The sequence below is a fragment of the Aegilops tauschii genome, chromosome 2 (genome assembly GCF_002575655.3).
Source record: "Aegilops tauschii subsp. strangulata cultivar AL8/78 chromosome 2, Aet v6.0, whole genome shotgun sequence".
NCBI lineage: Eukaryota > Viridiplantae > Streptophyta > Magnoliopsida > Poales > Poaceae > Aegilops > Aegilops tauschii.
The window spans coordinates 129,693,749-129,716,906 of record NC_053036.3 but is presented as its reverse complement, the minus strand read 5'-3'; the positions used below and the strand labels follow the sequence as shown (position 1 = coordinate 129,716,906).

The following is a 23,158-nucleotide window of genomic DNA, read 5'->3' as shown; positions in this document are numbered from 1 at the left end:
ACACCAAGATGGCAAGAAGCACAGACATACAGGGGAATTTCTAGGTGGTTTCTTTAACGATTACTCTACCTGCTTTCAGGACCCACACATAGCTCTCCCTTGGTTGTGGCATGTCAAATAGCTTGTTGCTTATCGCACTACTTGTATGAATGCGCTTTGACGTACTAATCAAACTATATATGGAAATAGTTGGCGGCCCAAATTTTAGGGCCCCAGCTCATTACCTTTGCTCCCTTTCTGTTTTCCTTTTTCTATCGATAACCTTATCAGATAGCACTCGTACACTTTGGTATGTTTCATATTTACCAGGGGCTTCATGGCGCCCCGCACTATGGCAACAAAGTCCGAACACTTCTTACAGTACAGTTAGGCACCCTGAATTTAGCACTATATGCATTGGCTCCGAATCATGTCTTTGGTGAATAGTTGGGTTTTCCCGGCTCCTGTGCTTGCTACCTTACGTTCCACTATATCAGCTAAGGTAGTAAAGGGAGAACTACTGCGATTGTGCCCTGGTTTACCCGATGGAGCACCTCAGTAGTGAAAGCCGAAAACTGACTGTCATGATGCGGCGAGAGCCGGTCAGCTCTTCGGAGGTCTCAAATCCTTAGAGATTTTTCCGCATTACGCGAGGGATCGGTACTTGCCCGATCAGGTGTTTACAACCTCCTGGTTCGGATACCAGGGGCTGCGCCTAAATTTTTATCGTCAAACTCCTATGGCTAAGTGAGGGTGTTCAAGCCAAATAGTCTGATTGCCTGGTTCGTTGCGCTAAACACCTCCTTCAAGGACCAAATAATTGGATCAAGAGTGTTTAGATTACATCCCGAACACCCCCGTACTACCTACGTGGGGGCAGAAGCCGACGACTGGCCAACTCTCAGATTTCACACAACACGGCCGCACAGGAGGTGAAAATATTCTAAAAAAACATTATATTACATAACAACTTTGTTTCATCATACAAGACAAGGACAACATGAATGTATTCATTCAAAGATGATGTCCTGCACACATTGCGTCACCACAATGCGAGACCCCTCCAGGACGTCTCCAAAATACCGCTCAGGCGTGCGGTGCTCCTTGCCTTCGGGCGGCTCCTCGGTCACAAGCTTGACGGCATCCATCTTCGCCCACCACACCTTGACGCGGGCGAAGGCCATGCGCGCGCCCTCGATGCAGGCCGACCGCTTGACGACGGCCAGCCGAGGACATGCACTCACCAGCCGCTTCACGAGCCCGAAGTAGCTGCTGGGTATAGCTTCGGCCGGCCACAGCCGGATTATCAAATCCTTCATGGCTAGCTCGGCCACCCTATGCAGCTCGACCAGCTGTTTCAGCTAATCGCTAAAGGGCATTGGATGTTCTGGCGCAAGATATTGCGACTAGAACAACTTCTCCGTTGAGCTCCCTTCTTCGGCTCGAAAGAACTTCGCATCATTAGATACACTGCGTGGCAGGTCCGCAAATGCCCCTGAAGAACTCCGAATCCGGGTTAGTAAGAAATACTTCTTCTTCACATACTTGCTTTGCATACTAAACGCCTTACCCGCCGCGATCTTCTTGGCCTCCTGGATCTCTTGGAGGGCGCCCTGGGCTTCAACCCGGGCCTCTTCCGTGCTTTGGCGAGCCTTGGCGAGTTCGGTCTCTCGAGCCGAAACATCGCACTCCAAGGCATCGCACTTCTTCACAGCGTCCTGGAGCTCTTGCTGGACCTCGTTAAGCCTGGCCTTGAGCTTCTTGCGGGCGGCTTGCTCCTTGGCAGCCTTCTCCCTGGCTTTGGCCAGGGCCTTTTTAAGTGCCTCAACCTCGCTCGTCGCTCCTACACATACCATGACACTACGGTCAATACACATCATTTATTCTTTCCGAATATATAACAAGTCATTGCATACCTTGCTGGTCTTCCAACTGCTTCCTCGCTTGGCCGAGCTCTCCCTCGGCCCGCTCCAGTCTCTGCTTTAGTCTAGAGACTTCGGCAGTGTGTGAGGTCGCGGCCAGCAACGACGCCTGCTTATTCATATAAGACACATTTAGTTAGTTTCCTGCGAAAATTAATTGATCTTCTGTCCGGCTTTTCTTTCCGAACACCGGACAATGTCTCAGGGGCTACTGTCTATATTGGGACTTTTCTCTTTCGTGTCGCTTACCTCAAAACCTGTCAGTAGGTTGCTGCAGGCTTCGGTCAGTCCTCTCTTGACGGACTGAACCTTTTTCAATCATCGTACCCATAAGGATACGGTGCTCATCCACAATGGAAGCGCCTCGTAGCGCTTCCAGTAGATTATCCGGCGCCTCTGGTTGGACAGAGGTCACCGGCGGGATAGGCACACCTCCTTCTCTTGAAGGAGGCCGCTTACCGGATTCTGGAGCTGTTTGGGTCTCCGGATCCGTGTTCGGCTGAGGTCCGAACTGCACACGGCCCTTATCGTTAGTCTCCATGGGGACCCGCTCCCCCAGGTGTTCGGAGACCGAGGTTTCGCCTCCGGCGCCACCCTGACAGCCTCCTGAACCTCTCCCTGGCCTGGGAAGGTCCATTGGGATAGCACCTCGTCGTCACCCTTGGCATTGGGAGAGTAAGCGGCCGGCGGCGACTCGCTGGCCATCGCCTTTGAATCCAATGAACCTCTTGATGAGGATCGCTGGGAGCTGTCATGGGCCGGACTGCAATAACATGATTAACCATATTAATACCATAAAAAGGAGAGGCTGGATACATGGATGCATCTGGGCTTTTTAGTACTTACGATGCGGCCAGAGGCTTGCTTCGGGGGGGTCGCTCCGGGCTGTTGTCAACGTCCCACGCGGAGTGATCCGCGAGGGGGGCCTTCCCCCTCTTGGGCACCTCCGCCTCCAGATTTGTGGAGGCCACCCTCTTCTTCCTTCCCCCATCAGGGGGAGGTTTTTTTCCTCCTCCTCCTCGTCATCATCCTCGGCGGCAGGAATGGGTCTCGTCGTCTTCGGACGTCACGTCCGAAGCACCCTTGCGACGGGGGCCACTTTTGGCCCCCATGGCCTTCTTCTTGGCCTTCTTCTCCGGCGGCTGATAGGGCGCCGGGACCAGCATCTTCGCCAGGAGCGGGATGACTGGTTCTTCGGGCAGCGGAGCCGGACAGTGAATCCGCTCTGCTTTCTCTGTCCATACCTGAAAGAATAAATTAGTAAAGTTTAGTTACCCTCCTTGAACAAGCAAGTAGAGAGTACGCCTTGAGACGTGAAGGACTTACCGCATTAGCGGGATGGGCAAGATCGTGCCCGCGGTCCGAGTCTAGGGCCGGCGGCTTCTCGTTGCCCTTGAAGAGCAACTTCCAGGCATCTTCGTGAGTAGTTCTGAAGAGCCTCACCAAGGTTTGGTGCTTCTCCGGATCGAATTCCCATAAAGGGGAAGTTCGGCTTTGGCAGGGGAGGATCTGGTGAACTAGCATCACCTGGATCACGTCAACGAGCTTGATGTTTTTGTCCACCATGCTTTGTATGCGCGTCGGCAGTGCTATTAGCTCATCCGATGAAGACCAATTTGGGCCCTTCTCCATCCAGGAGGTAAGCCGCATAGGAGCTCCGGACTTGAATTCGGAGGCCGCGGCCCAGGTGGAGTCGCGGGGCTCTATGATGTAGAACCACAGCTTCTGCCACTCCTTGACAGTCTCCACAAACGTGCCCTTGGGCCATGTGACATTGGGCATCTTGCTCACCATGGCTCCTCCGCACTCCGCGTGTTGGCCATCCACCACCTTCGGCTTCACATTGAAGATCTTGAGCCACAGTCCGAAGTGGGGCTGGATGCGGAGGAAGGCCTCACACACGACAATGAATGCCGAGATGTTGAGGAAAGAGTTTGGGGCTAGATCATGAAAATCTAACCCATAATAAAACATCAGTCCACGGACGAAAGGGTGGAGTGGAAACCCTAACCCGTGGACGAAGTGAGGGATGAACACCACCCTCTCATTGGGCTTCGGTGTAGGGACGATTTGCCCCTTGGCCGGAAGCCGGTGGGCGATTTCCTTGCCAGATACCCGGCCTCCCGGAGCTCGACGATGTCCTTCTCCTTAACGGAGGAGGCCATCCACTTGCCTTGCCCTCCAGTCCCGGACATGGTGTAGTGCTTGCTTGAGGCGGTGAAGATGAGAACTTGGGCGCTGGAGCTCGAGAATGGAAGGGCAGAGGAAGAGAGAAGGCGTGGGTGAAGAAAGGGAATCCTTATCCCCTTATAAAGGCAGTGAATATCGAACGCCTCCCGACTCGCCTTAAAACTCACCTATTCCCAAGGGTTGTGTAAACAGCACGGTTGGATTACCCATGCCCGTATTGATGAGAATCCCGCAATAAGGGGACATGACCTCTGCTTTGACAAGACGTGCCAATAGAAACCGTATCTCGAAACGTGGAACGGCAGACAAAAACGGTTCGAAATGATGACCGGGTAGACGTGATGTCATCTTGCAAAAAGTTGTCAGCGGATGGGACTCGTGAAATACTGTACTCTCTACGGCTATGTGTGTGGTATTTGTGTTGCAGATCTGGACACGTTCGTTGCGTCGGAAGACTATCTTGGAGTATTCGGAAAGGGGAACCCGCCTTGCAATGCCGAAGACAATCTGCGCGTCGGACACCTCGTCATTGAAGCCTGGTTCAGGGGCTACTGAGGGAGTCCTGGACTAAGGGGTCCTCGGGCGTCCGGCCTGTTGGACATGGGCCGGACTAATGGGCTGTGAAGATAAAAAACCGAAGACTATCTCCCGTGTCCGGATGGGACTCTCCTTGGTGTGGAAGGCAAGCTTGGCGATCAAATATGAAGATTCCTTTCTCTGTAATCGACTTTGTACAACCTTAGTCCCCTCCGGTGTCTATATAAACCGGTGGGTTTTTTCTGGAAACATATATAGTCATACAGGCTAGACTTCTAGGGTTTTAGCCATTACGATCTCGTGGTAGATCAACTCTTTTAATACTCATATTCATCAAGATCAATTAAGCAGGAAGTAGGATATTACCTCCATAGAGAGGGCCCGAACCTGGGTAAACATTGTGTTCCCTGTCTCCTGTTACCATCGACCTTAGACGCACAGTTCGGGACCCCCTACCCGAGATCCGCCGGTTTTGACACCGACACCCGTATAGTCAGTGGGTATAAAATTCTACCCATACCCGTACCCATGGGTATGAAACTTTACCCATACCCATACCCGACGGGTACCCGTACCCATTGGGTACCCAACGGGTAGAACAAATAGTACATGAGTTGTTCACATTTTTACACTCATTGATAGCACATTTTGACAAAAAAATCAATTATCTCAGCTCAATAATAGGTACATGAGTACAACATACTCATAAGTCAATAGGAGTAGACAAGTCACATGACAAATTAATGATTAATTGACGACAAGTTAACATTAGTTCACAAGCTGTTCACAAGTGGGCAGGGTATGGGTATACCCATGGGTACAAGGCTATACTCGTACCCTACCCATGACTTAACAGGTAGGGTATGGGTACTACCCATGGGTATAAAAGTGTGCCCATACTTTGCCCATGCGGGTACGGTACCCGCGGGTACCCGTACCCGTGGGTGAAATTGCCATCCTTACCCGGGTTCGATTCCAACTGGTGCAGTTAAAAAATATCTAACACTTGCCAAAACTTCGTCCCTAGTTTACCCAATTTTTCGCGCACTCAACATTGTCTTGGCATTTTTAAAATATCATATCTTTTTGACTGTGCATCATATGAAGATGTGCTATACATGAATGTTGATCAGCATGATGTTAACTTGTTGTTAGTTCCATTTGTGACCATGAATAAAATTTCCAACATTATGTTATCCATGTTTGAAAACTGCGTGTTGATTTAAATGCTCTGCCTCTGAAACATGCAGTTTCTTATCTGAAAATCACTTGGACAAGCAGCCATCACCGGTGTTGGATTCGATGTCGCGCTTCTTCAATCCCCGGCAGTGTGAGGGGGAAGAAGATAAACTTCCTTCTCGTGCTGGCGGATGGGGAATGGAGCAAAGTGGATTAAAGAGGGGGCCGGCAGCATGACTGAAGAAGCACATCTGACGCATTTTTTTCAATGGATGGCTATCGATGGCATTTTTTTACTTTCCTCTACACGGTACAACTTATATTTTTAGCCTCCCAGTCCGTGGTGGACCAGCAACCCATTTGCTGGGTGGGCCAACCTACAGAAAGCAACACTTGATTTTCATGAAGGCCCAAAAACAACGCAGTACTATGTTTGTTTTGAGGCCGAAAACATTACGACAGGGGTTGAGCGGGGAGGGTGGAGACAGAGCAAAAAGATAAAAAAGAACTGATGCGCCGTTTCTACCCTAACAAGCAGGTGCAATTCTTCTCGGAAAGAAGGTGTGCCGTTAACACTCACACGTCACAATCCAATAGTAGACATTCTAAAAAGTTCACACACAAGTACAACAGAAAAGGTAAACATTCGTATCAAACTCAGGTTCACAGGACACGTTCATATTCATAGCCAACACTGACAATCAACAACTCAAAAGATTCATATATAAACAAGTTCAACATGTCTATGCATCCAAATGATTGATAGATCACAAGACAGTATTCATAGCTAACATTCACAAAAAGATTCAGATATACACAAGTTCAGCATGTTTATACATCCAAATGGTTGAGAGATCATAGCCAATATCATCCATGGACAAACTTTAATTACCTAGGGTACACACTGGTAAATGGTGTTCACTCTGCGGTACTTCTTGCTAAAAATAATGCTTGTACGAGCAAAAAGCACAGACCATATGAACTTTGCTTGTAGGTTTAGAGATAGTGGCCTCGATGCCGCGAGAGGTTTGAGCAACTTGGCCAATACTTTTATCCAACTAGTTTACTAGCTCATCTTGGTCCTGTATCTCGCCAGAATTATACATTGCAGACAAGAAAGGAGGCGGTCGAAAAAAAGAACCACCCAATTTTTTGTGCAGTTCAACTGAAATGGAGCATCCTTGGCGTGCAGACTGATTAAGTGCCAGATGAACATATGCGTCAACCAACTTGTCTGGAATCTTTAGACTCCATGCCATACAGTTCGCTACCAGCATACGTGGTGATAACCAAAAGGCACAAGTTGGGACCAAAGATTGGACTGCATTTTTCTGGGCTATGCGCCAAGCAATATTGTTGGCGTTCACTCTGGCACTTCTTCTTATTAACATCGATGCTTGTCTGAGTGAACTTTGGAGTACATAGCAGCAGCATAAGTATCTATCCATCTGATCTTTTTGTGCAGTTCTACTGAAATCGCCCAATGTAATGATTTTCCTGCGAGTTCAGTCTCCAAGTTACTCCTTTATGAAATCGGCCAACAGTAGCACGATACCAAAATACCAATACATATGGCAAGCACAATAATCAGGATAAAGACCGGTACCAACCTGTGTGAGGAAGCATATCAATTAGTATTTCCTTTGACTGGAAGCCGAGATAAGCATTTGACAGGAAAGGAAGGATGCAGTTGAGGTAATGAAGCACCCAAAGTTTTTGTGTAGTTCCACCAAAATCGAGAATCCCTGTTAGCACATATATTGAGAAAGTAAGATTACTGTAATAGTGGCACTAGTTGATGAAACATACACTAACAAATAGACGCATCCTCATTATCTTAATGGGTAAAGTTAGCAACATAGTAGTCTTGCTTAAAGAGAGGTATTAGTTTATTTAATCAGTGCCAATTAGCTCAACACTCAAAGCATTGCCATGTATCATAGGCTGCAAAGATTTAACATGCAAACATAAAGGAGTTTCTCATGACAGTAGCAACATAGTAGCACGATACAAATGGGAAAATTTTGTTTTTGCCACTCTAGATTTTTCCAATTTTCCTTATGCCACTCTAGATTTTGACATTTCACTTTTTCCACTCTTAGTTTTTGACAATTTCACAATTGCCATTCCTGTGGCAAAAGCAAAATTTTCAGAGTGGCAATTGTGATAATTGTCAAAAGCTAAGAGTAGAAAAAATGAAATAAAATTATTTTGCTTTTGCTAGAGAATGACAATTGTGATAATCGTCAAAAACTAAGAGTGGCAAAAGTGAAATGTCAAAATCTAGAGTGGCATAAGAAAAATTGGCAAAATCTAGAGTGGCAAAAACAAAATTTTCCTGATACAAATAGAGATGACAACACACTATTATGGATGAAGGCCTTAGGCCAGTACCAACTTGAGCAAAGAAGCTTATTCAAGTAGTCCCAGAAGATATGATAAAAGCACTGACTGGAATCATTCAATAGTATATATTTTTGTGCACTTCCAATGTATGGTTGACTTCACTCTTGTTTACCAGTAGGAGGAACACACAAGTCACCAATGATTGCACCTACACAAACAAACAAATACTTGCACCCAACGCCAATAAGGGGTTGTAAATCCCTTCACGGTTACTAGCGAGGATGAGATCTGAGAGAGATGGGTATAAAAGATAAGTAAAAGTGCAAAATAAAGTAAATGTAAATAAATCGCAGCAAGGTATTTTTGGGTTTTTGGTTTTATAGATCTCAAAATAATATGATAAAATATAGACCCCGGGCCATAGTTTTCAGTAGAGGGTTCTCTCTTGAAAGAACGCATATGGTGGGTAATCAAACTACTATTGAGCAATTGATAGAAAAGCGCATAGTTATGACGATATCTAACGCAATGATCATGAATATAGGCATCACGTCTGTGACAAGTAGACCGACTCCTGCCTGCATCTACTACTATTACTCCACGCATCGACCGCTATCCAGCATGCATTTAGTGTATTAATTAAGTTAACAAGAACAGAGTAACGCCTTAAGCAGATGAAATGATGTAGAGGGATAGATTCAATCAATATGAATAAACCCCACCTTTTTATCCTTAATGGCAACAATACAAATATGTGTCATGTCCCTTTCTGTCACTAGGAATAAGCACCACAAGATTGAACCCATTACAAAGCACCTCTCTCATGGCAAGGAAAATCAATCTAGTTGGCCGAACCAAATCAATATCTTGGAGAGAAATACAAAGCTATATTAATCATGCATAAAAGAGTTCAGAGAAGACTCAAATAATATTCATAGACAATCTGATCATAAACCCACAATTCATTGGGTCACAACAAACACACCGCAAAAGAAGATTACATCAAATAGATCTCCAAGAACATCGAGGAGAACATTGTATTGAAGATCAAAGAGAGAGAAGAAGCCATCTAGCTACCAGCTATGGACCCATAAGTCTGTGGTAAACTACTCACACATCATCGGAAGGGCAGCAAGGTTGATGTAGAAGCCCTCCGTGATCGAATCCCCCTCCGGCGGAGTACCAGAGTAGGTCTCCAGATGGGATCTCACGAGGATAGAAACTTGTGGTTGCGGAAAAGTATTTTTGATGTGCCCTCTGGTCTACGGGGAATATTTGGGTACTTATAGAAGAAAAATTAGGGTTGGAAGTGCCACGGGGGGGGGGGGCACAAGCTTGTGGGGCACCCCTAGGGCGCGCCCTACGAGCTTGTGGCCACCCTGTGGCTCTTCTGGCCTCCCCCCAAACCTTCCTGGATGTCTTGTGGTCCAAGAAAAATCGTCAAAAAGTTTCGTTCCGTTTGGTATTGATTTTCTGTAAAGGCAGAAACAAGGAAAAACAGCAACCGACACTTGGCACTAGGTTAATAGGTTAGTCCCAAAAAATGATATAAAATAGCATAATAATGCATATAAAACATCCAAGATGGATAATATAATAGCATGGAACAATAAAAATTATAGATACGTTGAAGACGTATCACACGACACTTAGCAAGAATCAAATGTTCTAAGACAATTGATGAGCATGTGTAAATAAGTAAAGTTTCATATGCCTCGGCAATTGGATCTATTGTATGCTATGATATATACAAAACAAGATACCAGAAGTGATCCTAGATTGACTCACTGTGCAACCATTTAAAATACTACCTCAGGAGGACAAAGGCCTATCCATAAAGGAGATGAATAGATCATTGTAAATAGTTTCAATGATGCTAGTTTCATGATTAATATAGATAACAATAAAATCTCCATCGAGGTATGTTTATACTTAATAGTAAGACGATGGTTTGAATAAGTTCAAACAGAACACTATTGCAGGTTCTACAGCAAAAGCAAAGTAGTTTGTTCAGTAGCGTTTAAAGGAGATAATCTAGATCAACTAGATTCTTGAAGATTACCAGACCTATAAAATGCAAGTACTCAAAATTCACAGGGATTTGAATATGTCAAATCCGACGATGAAGGATCTACCGCAAGCAAGACATGCGTAACACCAGATAGCCATGGGTGTTAAGAAAAATATGTAACTAGATTACTGACTCTAGTGCAAGTTGGAGGCTGTTGGAAATATGCCCTAGAGGCAACAATATTGTATTATTACATTTCCATATCCATAATTAAGTGTTTATATTGTATGCTAATTGCTATGATCCTGGAATGGGCGATTTAGTGTAATAACTCATATGCACGCGTGGAATGATAAACAGTAAAATAAGATTCTTAGTCTCGCCTCTAAGACTGGCTCAAGTGTTGTTGGTGATCATGTTATCCCGATCTTAGGATATCTTTAAGTGTAACTATAGTCCTAAAATAACATTGAGAGTATTACGTTAGAAGAACGATCATATTGAATCGACACAAAACTTGTTTGTTATATTTTGAGATTATATATCAGAAGTCAATTGTTATAACACAAAGTGTTAACGTGTGATTTAGTTCCTTAGACCATGAGAGTATCATAGTCACTTCTTACCGTACTATGAACTTTGTGGTTGCTCAAACGTCATCTATAACATGGTGATCATAACGACAACTTACAAATTCATCGAAAAGATTGACAAGGGACTAGATAGATCGAGAGTGGAACTTGCTCCTCCGGCGATGGAGATATATTCTTAGGGCCCTCTCGGCGTGACAACATCCAATCATCGTCTGTCCATACACAGGTAACTATGTCATAGGGATGTCGGAACACGTTAACGAGAAAGAAGAACAAAACCAATAACGAGGAGACCGGTATAGTGAGCATGAGAATGACTCAAGAGGATACCGGTATATCTCACCTCGGGTTTTGTAAAGTATCGTGAAGCAAAGGGAATAACATATGATAACCAAAGGTTCACTCGAATGTCATTCGTGTACTCATAGGGATCGATATGGACGTCCATGGTCTCGCTATCGGTTTTGTTCATGTCTATATTTTACTGAACCTACAGGGTTACAACATTAAGGTAATCATGACCTGTTGAGTGTTAGTAGGACAGGAATAATGATAATATATTTGTGAAATACTTTCACTAATATCCAAAATAGTTTCGAGAGGAACCAGAAGCGTTTCAGGGTCACCAGAAGGGTTTCAAAGTTTATCGGGCAATACCAGGTGTTACCGATAAATAATATATAGGTGCAAAATATTTCCGGAGATTTTAAATTAATAATAAAAGGCTCTAATAATAGTTAGGAGGCTTTTATATTTAATTAAATATCAACGAGCCCTAAAAGGCTAAGTGGTGGAAGTAGAATTGGGCCACAAGAGCCCAATAGGGGGAGGCACCCACCTTTCCCACTTGGGAGGCCGAATTGGAGTGGGGGGAGGACTCCTCGTCCCCCTAGGGCCGGCGCAAGGAGGAAGACCCCCTCCCCTTGTGGCGCCCCCTCCCCTCTCCCCTACACCTATATATACTATAGGTTTTGGCACTTTTAAGTTTTGGAGCTCCTCTAGTTCTCTAGTTTAGTTCTAGTTGTTCCGATTAGAGCTAGATCTAGTTCCTCTAATCCTCATAATTAGAAGTCCAGTGTGGTTCTAATATCCTCTCTCTAATTCTCCAGCGACGATTAGCTCTAGATGGTGAAGCGGGGCCAGATCATGAAGACTGTACACTTGCAATCTGTGGAGGGGTCGTGCTTTCGGTCTTCCGTTCGAGGGACTGTTCGTTGGTGGTTCGCGGGATCGTTCATCGACGTTCAAGGGACTCCAAGTACGATCTACATTGACTCATCTTCTTTCGCTGCCACTCGGAGTCGGTAACGAACTGATCCAAACCGTTTATCGCATCTTCATAGTGTTCCTGGTTGATTGTAGGGCGATTTTTTTGTTTCTACTACGTTTCCAAATAGCTGCTTCACCCTTCCTGTTAGAGGAATCCCCACGACTCCTACAAGAGTAGTAGCTGTGACCTGGGTTGAAAATTACTCACGGGCCAAAATGCAAGTGGTTTGTGATGAATGATACACCATAGACGTGCCAGAGTAGATGGCTGGTCAGGGATATCAGCCCAACAGTGATGCATGTCATCACTGGTAGGCCATATATACGGCCAGTCAGTGATGACTTTTTCCGCTCAAAATGAGCTGTGTGGGATAGTTATTACTGACTGATCGTATATATGGCCGGTCAATGATGACTTCTTTGTTGATCTGTAGTCATGATGACCGGTGGCCATAAACCGGTTAGTAATGAGGGGTCAACAATATTTTTTTGTAGTAGTGACTATCACAACAAGCAGATCCAAACTAGACACCCTATATAGGCTGTCCACCCCCAACTAGCTGAATACAATTTTGTACTCCACCATGTACAATCCATCTACGATATAATTCCAAAAAACGAGTAGGATTGTTACTCGCATGGAGGGCCCCCGAACGTGGGTTAAACATGTCTCATGCGTCCTTATGGTGACCCGAGGGACGTCCCATTGTCATACAAATCACGTGCAACTTTCGCAGTATTGTTAGGTACATTGAAAAAAACCTCAAAAGTTGGTGCCGGCCGTGCGGATCCTCTCGCTGGCAGACCGGATCATGAACATTAACCACACTCCATCATCTTCACCCACATCATCCTCTTCAATGGTGTTGGAAAAGTCAATCGTGTCACCCTCGACTCTTGCCGGAGATAACCATAATGCTTTTGTTTGGAACTACAACAGCAAGTCAGATGGCGGTTGCATTCCAAGTCTCGCCATATGGGCCCATATTGACCTGGAACTCAGGCGAAAACACCTCCTTCACGTCGAATTTGCTTCCCCGAAACGGGTCTACCTCAACGCTTCCGACGGTGACTTCGACGTTGGCTCCTCGGCGAGCGTGGACCAGGGCCTGTTACGGGTTTCCTACGACCTATGACGACTACACCGCATGGGTGACTTGCCCCTATCCTGGACCTACGCCACACAATGGTACGACTTGGCCGAAAATGACAACTTGCCTCATAATCTCTCGATGCTCAAGTCGCGGGATGCTGTGTGGGAGGCTACAACATTCCAACCACAACAACGACGCCTTGAAACATACCTTAGGGGGCTTCCAGCCCTATGAATCCAACTCCATTGCCAGCTCCAACGACCTGCTCCACATTATGATGGCAACCGACGTCAAGAACAGAGGATCTCAGCTGAGAACCCTGAAGGCAGACCCCATGGATTAGTGAACAAACAAAGTGCCTTTTTAAAAAGTTTCTTAATAACAAAACACCATTTTCAAGTTGATTACTATAATTTTAGTCACTTGACGAGAGTCGTTATACTACTTTGTATTCATCCATAAATTTACCTCAGGACCAATATATGAGCTTGTGCTAACATTTGTTGTTCAAATTACCACCCCCGACATATGCTGTAATTTTTTTTAATGTTTGCGACTGAAAAAAAAACACATAACATATGACACAAATGAAATTTAGCATATAAAAACCATGGAAACAACTCATCCCACAGGTGCCATGTCACAGCTGTTCTTGAACTTTTCCCTTTTCTTTTTGATTGAGAGATGCTGTTTTTGACCTTTGTTCCTCTCAAAGTTTTATTACATACCCCGTATACAAGCCAGAAGAAAACCTTGACACTTTTCACTTTCACCCCCAACGAAAACCACGCGATACAGAGAAACCCGAAAAGAGAGGGGGGACATAGTAGATTCCCCTTTCAAGCATCTCACTCTCCTCCTCGCCTCCCCTCCCCTCCCACCTGTCCGCCTCCCCTCCCACCTCCCTGCGCGCTCCTCCGCCGCCGCCCTCGCCTTCTCGGAGTGGGGCTTTTCCAAGCAGACTGCCTCCCTCCTGCTCGTTTTCCGCCGCCGCCTCCGCCGCCGCCGCCGTCTTTCTTCCTGGAGTAATTTCTTGAAATTTCTGGTTTTCCTTTTGGGGCCAACCAGCCCAAGAACCCGCTCGCTGCTGCCCCTGGCTCCATGGAAGGCTTCTTGGTCAGCTTGAACCCCTTCCGATTCAAGCCGATTTGGCCCGCAAGAACTGCCCCCAAGTCTCTTTGAAGCCCCAGAAATCCTCCTCCCCCGGGGATTTCAGGAATCCCCGGCCGCCGTTCCCCACCCCCCTGCTTTCCACGTTAATCTCAAGTTCCCCGTGCAATTCCTGCGTCCTCCGAGGTTTCGGAGAGACGCCCCCCGCCCCCCTTCTTCCCCGAGAACCCTAAAGCCGCTTTCTTCGTTTTGAGGACCCCCCCTCCCCCTCCCCCCGGAAGGTCATGAGCCTGTCGCCAAAGGCTCCTTCCTTTGTTTAGTACTCCGGGCTGGGGGTGCGTCCTGTTGGTACCGCGGCAAGCATGGCGAGGGAGGACCGACCAGAGTTCGTGAGGTGGAGCGAGGAGTTCCTCTCGCAGGAGAGGGGCAGCCGCGTCGTGCATTACTACTTGGAAGACTCCGAGGGCGTGTCTCACCTGGCAGTCGTGGGCACCGAGCGGAGCCTGCGCCACATGCTCTACGTCGTGTCAGAGGATTTCCATGGGCCGCAGGGATCCGGTGGTGCTGATGGTGGGCAGGGGATGTTTGCGCGCAAGTGGCGGTCACGCCGTGAGGTGGTGGATTGGCTCGAGTCCTTCCTTCCGGCGAAGACCCTCACCTCAAGTAATTCCCTCCTTCTCTGTTTGTAATGTTTGATACATTAATTTGGCTGATACAGCACTAAGCATTACCATCTGTTATTGTTTCTTGAATTTAACATGTTATGTTGAGTAGTGTTTCTGGAACGGGTTTGTCTAGGGCACTATAGCAAAACTGAAATCTTGTTTACATAGTTTACCGCATCGGTCCTCAGTACAGAAGCTTGCTTTGCAATAGACACAATCAGGCACTTCTCAAACCTTCAAGGGCATGTTAGACTGTAATGCGAAAATACCTGAATGGCAAAGTATGTCAAAATTGAGGTTGTCCTGTCCAATTTCATCTCATGTTGAGATATGGTAACATTAAAAAGGGCACCTGGTACATATAGCTCCCGCTTGCGTAGGGTCTGACCACTTTGGGTCTATTGTACGCAGCCTTTCGCTACATTTCTGTAAGAGTCTGTTTCCAGGACTCGAACCCGTGACCTCATTGGTCACAAGGCAACAGCTCTACCGCTGCGCCAGGGCTCCCCTTCGAGATATGTTAACATTAATTAGCATAAATGTTTGGATAGCCACTTGTTGATGTCTTAGCTTTTGTGCTTTACCTGTTGGGTGACAGTAACATGTGATGTTTGATGACATGGTTTTATTGCACTTTAGAGCATCTACAATGGTGTACGCTTATCTAAACGCTTAAACAGAAAAAGACAAATAGCAGAATTTTTAAAAAGCCCCAAGTGTTATCTGGGCCAACGCTAGGCGCTAACCGTCAGCACTAAATACGGGTGGAGAACAGCTCTTGGTGCCTCATCTTGTGTTAAAAAAAGGGCAAGCGCTCGCTGCCTTATTTTGCGTCGCTGCGGCACCGGACGCCAGGAATTGAGGACGCAACTGCGGATAGAACGGGAAATTTTCCCTAGCGCCTGGCGTTGGAGATGCCCTTACAGACCTGCGAGTCCTTTCCACCATCATTTTACAAGGAGGGAAGCAGGCAAGTCCGCTCCTGTCTTTTACAGTTTGACCAAACCGGAGACCTAATGCACTAGCAACCATACCAGCATGGATGCAAGATTGTACACTAGGCCACCAATTCAGGAGTTTGTCAGGTCTTAGAAACTAGCAGTCGGCATTCCTATGGGAAGTGTAAAATTAAATATTATGAAAGCCAGGGAAGCTCGACACTTGTTGTAGATAATGAGTGTCTACTTTATATGCAAAATCATAGTAGGACCAGCCACTGGGAACAGTTTCAAACAATAATATGGTTTAATGTAGCAAACTGATGATCAATATAATTCAAATCACCGCTTCAGGAACGTAGAACTACAGAACTAAGGCATAAATGATTGGGGATTATTTAAGTTCGCTCACTAAGATGAATTTGGCCGATGTTGGCAAGAAAAATGAACTAGAGAATGCCAAGGACTTGGCAACCATCCAAACAAGGTACAAAATTTTGGTCATGACTGAAAATTTGGTAAGGTAGGTGTTGGACACAAACAAAACATACCATAGGTTTTTTAGAGATAAGACCATCGTTATCTTACTTGGATTAAAAATCCAGACAAAGAGGCCTTGCGGAACGACATGGGACTCGAGTCTGCCAGAGAAGTATTATCGTAGTGATAACAGGAACTACACCGCACATCAACCTGTGGAAATTTTGACTCACTACTTAGAGCAAGGCTAATAATATAGCCAGCAGCTGGCTATATAACACTGCCTTATCATCAAAAGGCAACATTATTAATCACTCATATAATAGGGTTCGTTTTAAGGTTACTATTAGGTTAGTCCTCTTTTCCACTTTCTCTTTCCCCTCATTTATTCATTTTTACCTATTAGGGCATGTCATAGTATAGCCAGCAGCTGGCTATATATGGTTGACATGTCATCATAATCGTCATTATTAGTCACTCATAAAATAGGACCGGCTATAAGGTTGGCTATTAGGTTAGTCATCCTTTTCAATTGCTCTCTTTCTCTTCTCTCTGCATTTACTCCATTTGCCTAGGAGCACGTTTAGAGATTGGCTCTTGCATGAGAGCTCACTCCTTTCATTGTCCTCGTCTCTCTCCTCCACATAAGCAATAGTGCCATGTAAGCAGGCTTATAGCGCTTTATTATACTTGCTCTTAGCAACTAACAGCCAGTAAGAATACCAATACTAACTTCTCAAAGAACACCCATCAACAGCTGAGAGCTTTAATCCACTCCAACCTCGCTGCATCATCCCTTTGATCACCAAAGCTCAGCCCGCACCACCACACTTGAGATGACTCCCCGTGGCCGCAAGCGCCTTCACACTTGAGACTCAGTTGTCTTGTACTCTGTCAGCTATCTTGATTCATTTGCTGCTGAAGATCTATTACCGTCTATGTTTTCTTATCAATCATTATTGCACTTGCTGGTGATAGGAGTTTCAATGTGTTCGAAAAAAATGAATTATGTGTCCTTTTCTCATCATAATATGAAAATGGCATCTTTTCTGTGAGACTAAAATGCCATCTTTTTTTGAATGGGATGAAAATACCATAGGAGCACCCAACTGGATTGAATGGTTTCGAATTAAAAGGAAAACACATACACTATATGAGGCAGGCAAGTTTAACAGGTGAAAGTTGAATCATGCTCACATAGGGATGGAAATGGAGCGGAAACAGACAGAACTGAGTTTTACCACATTTGTTTTCATATATTTTTGCAGAAGCGGAAACAAATACAGAAACTCCGAAAATGTATACGGAAACAGATACTACCAGAAACGGACACAGAGTGAATACAAAGCAGACACGAAAACAGAAGTGGGTGTTGACCGGAACTTAAAAACTCCTTGAATCATAGAGAAATACACATAAAAACAAACGAATTTATAGAATTGTTAACATGGCTACAAAATAATATCATTATAGTTAGTAACTCAGCGTAGTATTGTAGTAGTACTGGACAATTACGTATAGGGTCAAGCTGAGTACATGTGTGGTAGCAGAAGTTGGGCCTCAAATTATCCATTCTACTCATTGTGTCATTGTGTGTTGTTTGGTGGTTGGGCTACAAAGCAGCCATAGGTCTATAGTCAAAACGGAAATCCCATATTCACGGAAACGGAAAGTTCCGTTTCCACGCCTGTCCCACCGGAAAACACCATTCCATTTTTGTTTCTGTTTCCACAATAAAAGATTCCATTTCCACTTCCGTTTTGCAAATTTCCGTTTCCGTTTTCATATTTCCTCTCCCTTTCCATTTTTCCTCCGGAAAAGCGGAAAGTTTCTGCTCCATTTTCATCCCTATGCTCACACCAAGTTCAAGCTGTAAGCACCCTAGTGACAGGCTGTCCTCATTTTTGGCAAAACAAGGCAAACTAGCTCACTATATTCTTATAGTTTAATTAGTATGCCATGATTCGATTTGAGTGAATTGCTTCTTTGTGTTTATTACATTTGGTCATCCCATTTGAGGGAGATGGACCTTCTGAGCCTTAACACATCCCTTGTGACTATCATTTTCCTGGCTGCATTTCCTAGCCATAATGTTTCGACCACCTGTGCCAAGAGGTCCTGGGTTCGAACCAGCCTCTCTGCATTGTACTTTGCAGGGGTAAGACTAGGTTCCTATAATCCCTCCCCAGACCCCACCTTGTGTGGGAGCTTCTATGCACTGGGTCTGTCCTTTAATGTTTCGACCACCTGTCAGGCCTGTCCTGTTCAGCATATAATGATATAAGTATATAACTTGTATGATTGAGACATGTATTATTTTGTTTCAGATTGTTCCTCAGTGATATTGATATCTAGTTGCTTGTTGTTCATTCCAGATTTTTCAAAATTTGGACCTCGTATGGGCAATGATGTTGGATTAGATGGATACAGCGAAACTGATAGCTATGTGTGTCACAATCTGGTATGCAATCACCTATAACTTTGCAGATAGTTTTGCCGCATCTTCCATGAACATGTTGATAATTTTCCAATTATATTATTAGGGTACAACTTGCAGTACAGACATTATGTGGTCTGGTCCATTCTGGACTTGTAGCAAGCAGCTTCAGCACTATCAAGCCTTTTGTCGTAATGGAACCACAATATCTGTAAGTTTTGTTATGACTGTTTGTACACTTAGTTACCGGTAACCATCTTTTAATTCTATATGATGTATCATTTGGCAGATCCACTCTTTTGCACTTGTCATGTCTGAGGAGGAAAACCGTTATCTTGCATACTTGGAGGATATGTATGAAGATAAGAAGGGACTCAAGAAAGTTAAAGTGCGATGGTTTCATCAAAACCAGGAATTTGCTTGTGCCATACCTCCTCCTGCTCCTCATCCTTGCGAAGTTTTCATCACCTCTTATTCTCAAGTAATCAGTGTTGAGTGTGTCGATGATATTGCTACTGTTTTAACCCCAGAGCATTACGAAAAATGTGGGGACACTTTGCCAAATAGTTCATTGGCGGGGATCCGTTTCTGCTTTCGTCAGTACAGCAAAAATAAATTTAAGCATTTTGACTTGAGAACATTGCGTGGATATTTTAATCAAGCTGCTGTCCTATCCTTGAAAGTTTCACCTGAACAAGAAAAGGATGGTTCTGATGTCATAAGGATAGTCAGACATTGTTCACCTGGGAAGACCAAGTCTTCAAAGCAGTTCGAGAGGCTTTATTCGAAATGTTTGGGTACCAAAATCTGCCGAAGCCCACAAGCAGACTCCATACCATCTTATCAGAAGCCAAGTAATAAACAATCTCCTGTAAGACATCTCTCAGTTAAGTTTATAGGGCCCCAGAGTCAGCCTATGCCAACCTACAACGTTGGTGACAAGATAGAGGTCTTATCTCAAGACAGTGGCATTGTGGGCTGCTGGTTCAGGTGTACAGTTCTGAGGCCATGTACTAGTCATGACAAACTGAAGATTCAATATGATGATCTCGAAAATGCTGATGATTGTGGTAAATTGGAGGTATGACTAACTGACCTTAGTATAACTTTTCTAAGTTGGATTATGCATTTGAAGTGATAATACTCTGTTCCAAATTATAAGGTATATTAATTTTCAGAGAAGTCAACTTCTCTATGTTCGACCAAGTTTATAGAGCAAAAAATATCAATGACTACAATACCAAATCAGCATCATTAGATTCACCATGGCATTTTTTTTCTTCATATTTTCTATATTTGGTATTGTATATGTTGATACAATTTTCTATGAACTTGGTCAAACATAGGTTACGTTTGCCCTTTTGGAATATTAATACACCTTATATTTTAGAACGGAGGGAGTATATCATAATATTCGGCATTCTGCCACTCCTTTTATTTTTCCCAATATCATGACCTATTCTGTTTTTTCTGCACAAGCGCATGTTTTTATATAGCACCGATGAGGTTATTTGTTGCCATGCCAGTTGAACTTATTTTATGCTTCCATGTAGGAGCGTGTACGTGCCTCTATATTGGCTCTTCCTGATAAACTTGGACTGAGATGCCCAGGCCGGCTAAGAATTAGGCCACGTCCTCAACAAAAGACTTTGGTCGATGACCCTGCTCTTTTACCTGGAACTGCTGTTGATGTCTGGCAATTTAATGGCTGGTGGGAAGGAGTTTTAGTGAGTACAGATGCCGGTTCATCTGATGGCCTGCAAATATATTTCCCAGGTGCTTTCTCTTGCTGAAATGATGTTTTTCCATTCTTGGTCTGCCTACGAAATACAAAACCGTCTTCATAGAATATTCGTGTTATACGCAAGATAAGAGAACAAAATCTCAATAGCTCTTTACTGCCCCCCTTCCCCCCCTGGTGATTCATACTCCTTACACTCCTTTAGATTAAACCATATTACCTAAAAATGGAATATTTTCTCATCGTCCATCAGTTTGGTGCCACGGATTGTTAATTGTTTTCTCCATGTTACCGTGTGTCAGTTCACACTGTTAGTACAAGCTAGGTGCATCGCACATAAATAAGTAGCTTTTGTAAATCTGGGAGGGGAGCATGACTGTTTCTTTTGTCCTTCCATGGTGTTGGTATGACAATAATTCTGCTGATTTTGCAAAATTATTACTGTCGGAACCTGAAAAAAAGCATGTTGCACAATTTATAAAATACATTGTGTGATAGGTAAACATCCAGTTTGGAGTCTTGTTTGTCATGTTACTGCAATTCTTTGGCATTGAGTGAGTCATGAGGATTACACTGTATTGTGTTGAGACTCACTGTTTTGCTAAATGTTGAGGCACTTCATGGCATTTTGCTCTACAAATCTTTTGCTTCAGTTACTACTAAATCAGTATGTAAATTCCAAAAATACTGACATTCCAAAAGCCATATCATGATTCACCATCATCTATATCATGATGTAAAACTGCTTGCAAATTGTGGAAGCAATTCATTAGATGGAGAATGAATGTTATCTTGGTATTTCATGTGATAGAAATTAGCAACTGCATGTGCCTCGTCTTCTACCAAGTACCCTATTTTTTCTGTATTTCTTAAAGTTACTTCTGCAAGTTGCAACAGAAGGATGTCACTGACACTTGTATTATGATTGTTCCAGGTGAAAACTTTTTTCGTGTATGCCAGCTAAATGATATAAGAATTTCAAGAGATTGGATCAAGAGTCGTTGGGTACATATAGAAAGGAAGCCAGATGTGTTGTCGAGAATACCTTCGGCTGGTGTCCAAACTAGGCAACTTGATAACATGACATCCACTGGTCGTTTGGGCTCCAATTCTGCACTATCTGATCAAGAGCTTGCAGTTGTGCAAGCAAACTCCAGTCGAGATAAGCAGACTGGAGTTAGTATGCAAACTGATGTTAGTTTGATTGACAAGGCCTCTGCTTCTATAGATGATGAGAAGCAAACAATATTAGGGAAGCGATATGCTGAACATGACTGCAATGGGGAAGAAACAGGAGCTGCTAAGCAAACTGAGGCTAGTTTAACTGAGACAGCCTCTGCAGCTGCAGAGATTGAAAAGCAAACGATGTCAGGGAAGCGGCTTAGGGATGGTACTGCAGAACAGAACTGCAACGGGCAAATGTTTAGTTTGACTGATAAGGGCTCTGCTTCTGTAGAGGATGATGAGAAGCAAACAGTGTTAGTGAAGCGAGTGAGGTATGATGACGCTGAACAGGACTGCAATGGGGAACAAACAGGAGCTGCTAGGCAAACTGAGGTTAGTTTAACTCACACGGCCTCTGCAGGTGCAGAGGATGAAAAGAGAATGATATTGGGGAAGCGGCCTAGGGACGATGCTGCGGAACAGAACTGCAATGGGGAAGTGTTCTGTTCAATTGATAAGGACTCTGCTTCTATAGATGATGATGAGCAAACACTATTAGCAAGGGGACATAGGGAGGGTGATGCTGATCAGCACTGCAATAATGAAGTGTTAAGTTTGACTGATAAGGCAGCTACTTCTGTAGAGGATGAAAAGGAGACAACAATACTAGGGAAGCGGCCAAGGGATGATGATGCTGAACAGCAGTGCAATGATGAATTATTCAGTTTAACTGTTAAGGCTTCTCCTCCTATAGAGGATGAGAAGCAAAGAGTATTAGGGAAGCGACATAGGGGCGACGATGATGAACAAGACTGCAACGGGGAAGTAGGCGTAGACTTAGATGTCAGCAAGCCGTGAAGTTTGGGAAACTTCAGCCTCGTTGGACTTCATGTACATAGCTATAGATATGGTAATGCAACCCCGGTGGAGGGGTTTTACTAGGTCTCCGATAGCAGAGGGCGTCGACATCACGTCTCATACGCATAATTTTCCTAGTTTCTGCATTTTGCTCCTAGTCGTCTCATATCTGTCACCAGATACATGGATTGGAGACTAAATATTACCGTTCGCAGTCATATTGTATAGGAGTGACTTTTGCTTCAAAGTTAAATCCTCAGTTGCAAAAGTTGTGCGTCTGTTGAGAACAGCATTCTTGTCCTAGTTTCCTTTTGCTAAACTAGAAGAGTTGTTGTTTGGTCTGCATTAAAGCTGTGCAATGATTTTAGTAGTTCAATGACATGATTCATTATGGTGATCGTCCTCTACATGTGTTCCGAAGAAGTTGCGAAATGAGTGGATTTCCCCCTCCTGTGTTGTGCAAAACCTATTTATGGCATCCTGAACTCTGAAGTCAAATCGTACTAGGTGCCAATGCCATCCCATGATCTCATCATTTTTCCGTTATGTTAGGCCTGATGTCCCTGATACGGCCATACCTCATGATGCATTGCCTATTTGCCTTGTTCCTTCCTCCATGCAAACCCTTGGCGGCCATCATGACCA

At 44.5% G+C, this 23,158-nt stretch overlaps 1 protein-coding gene across 1 annotated transcript; it reads left to right on the top strand.

Annotated features, from left to right (window-relative positions):
- Positions 1-13,933: 13,933 nt before the first annotated feature.
- On the top strand, positions 13,934-22,781 carry LOC109786142 (uncharacterized). The gene is made up of 6 exons (XM_020344729.4): positions 13,934-14,893; positions 18,689-18,774; positions 18,857-18,961; positions 19,040-19,831; positions 20,304-20,526; positions 21,426-22,781. Exons 1-6 carry the CDS (start codon positions 14,593-14,595, stop codon positions 22,511-22,513), a joined length of 2,595 nt encoding a protein of 864 aa, XP_020200318.1. The 5' UTR covers positions 13,934-14,592; the 3' UTR covers positions 22,514-22,781.
- Positions 22,782-23,158: the final 377 nt, after the last annotated feature.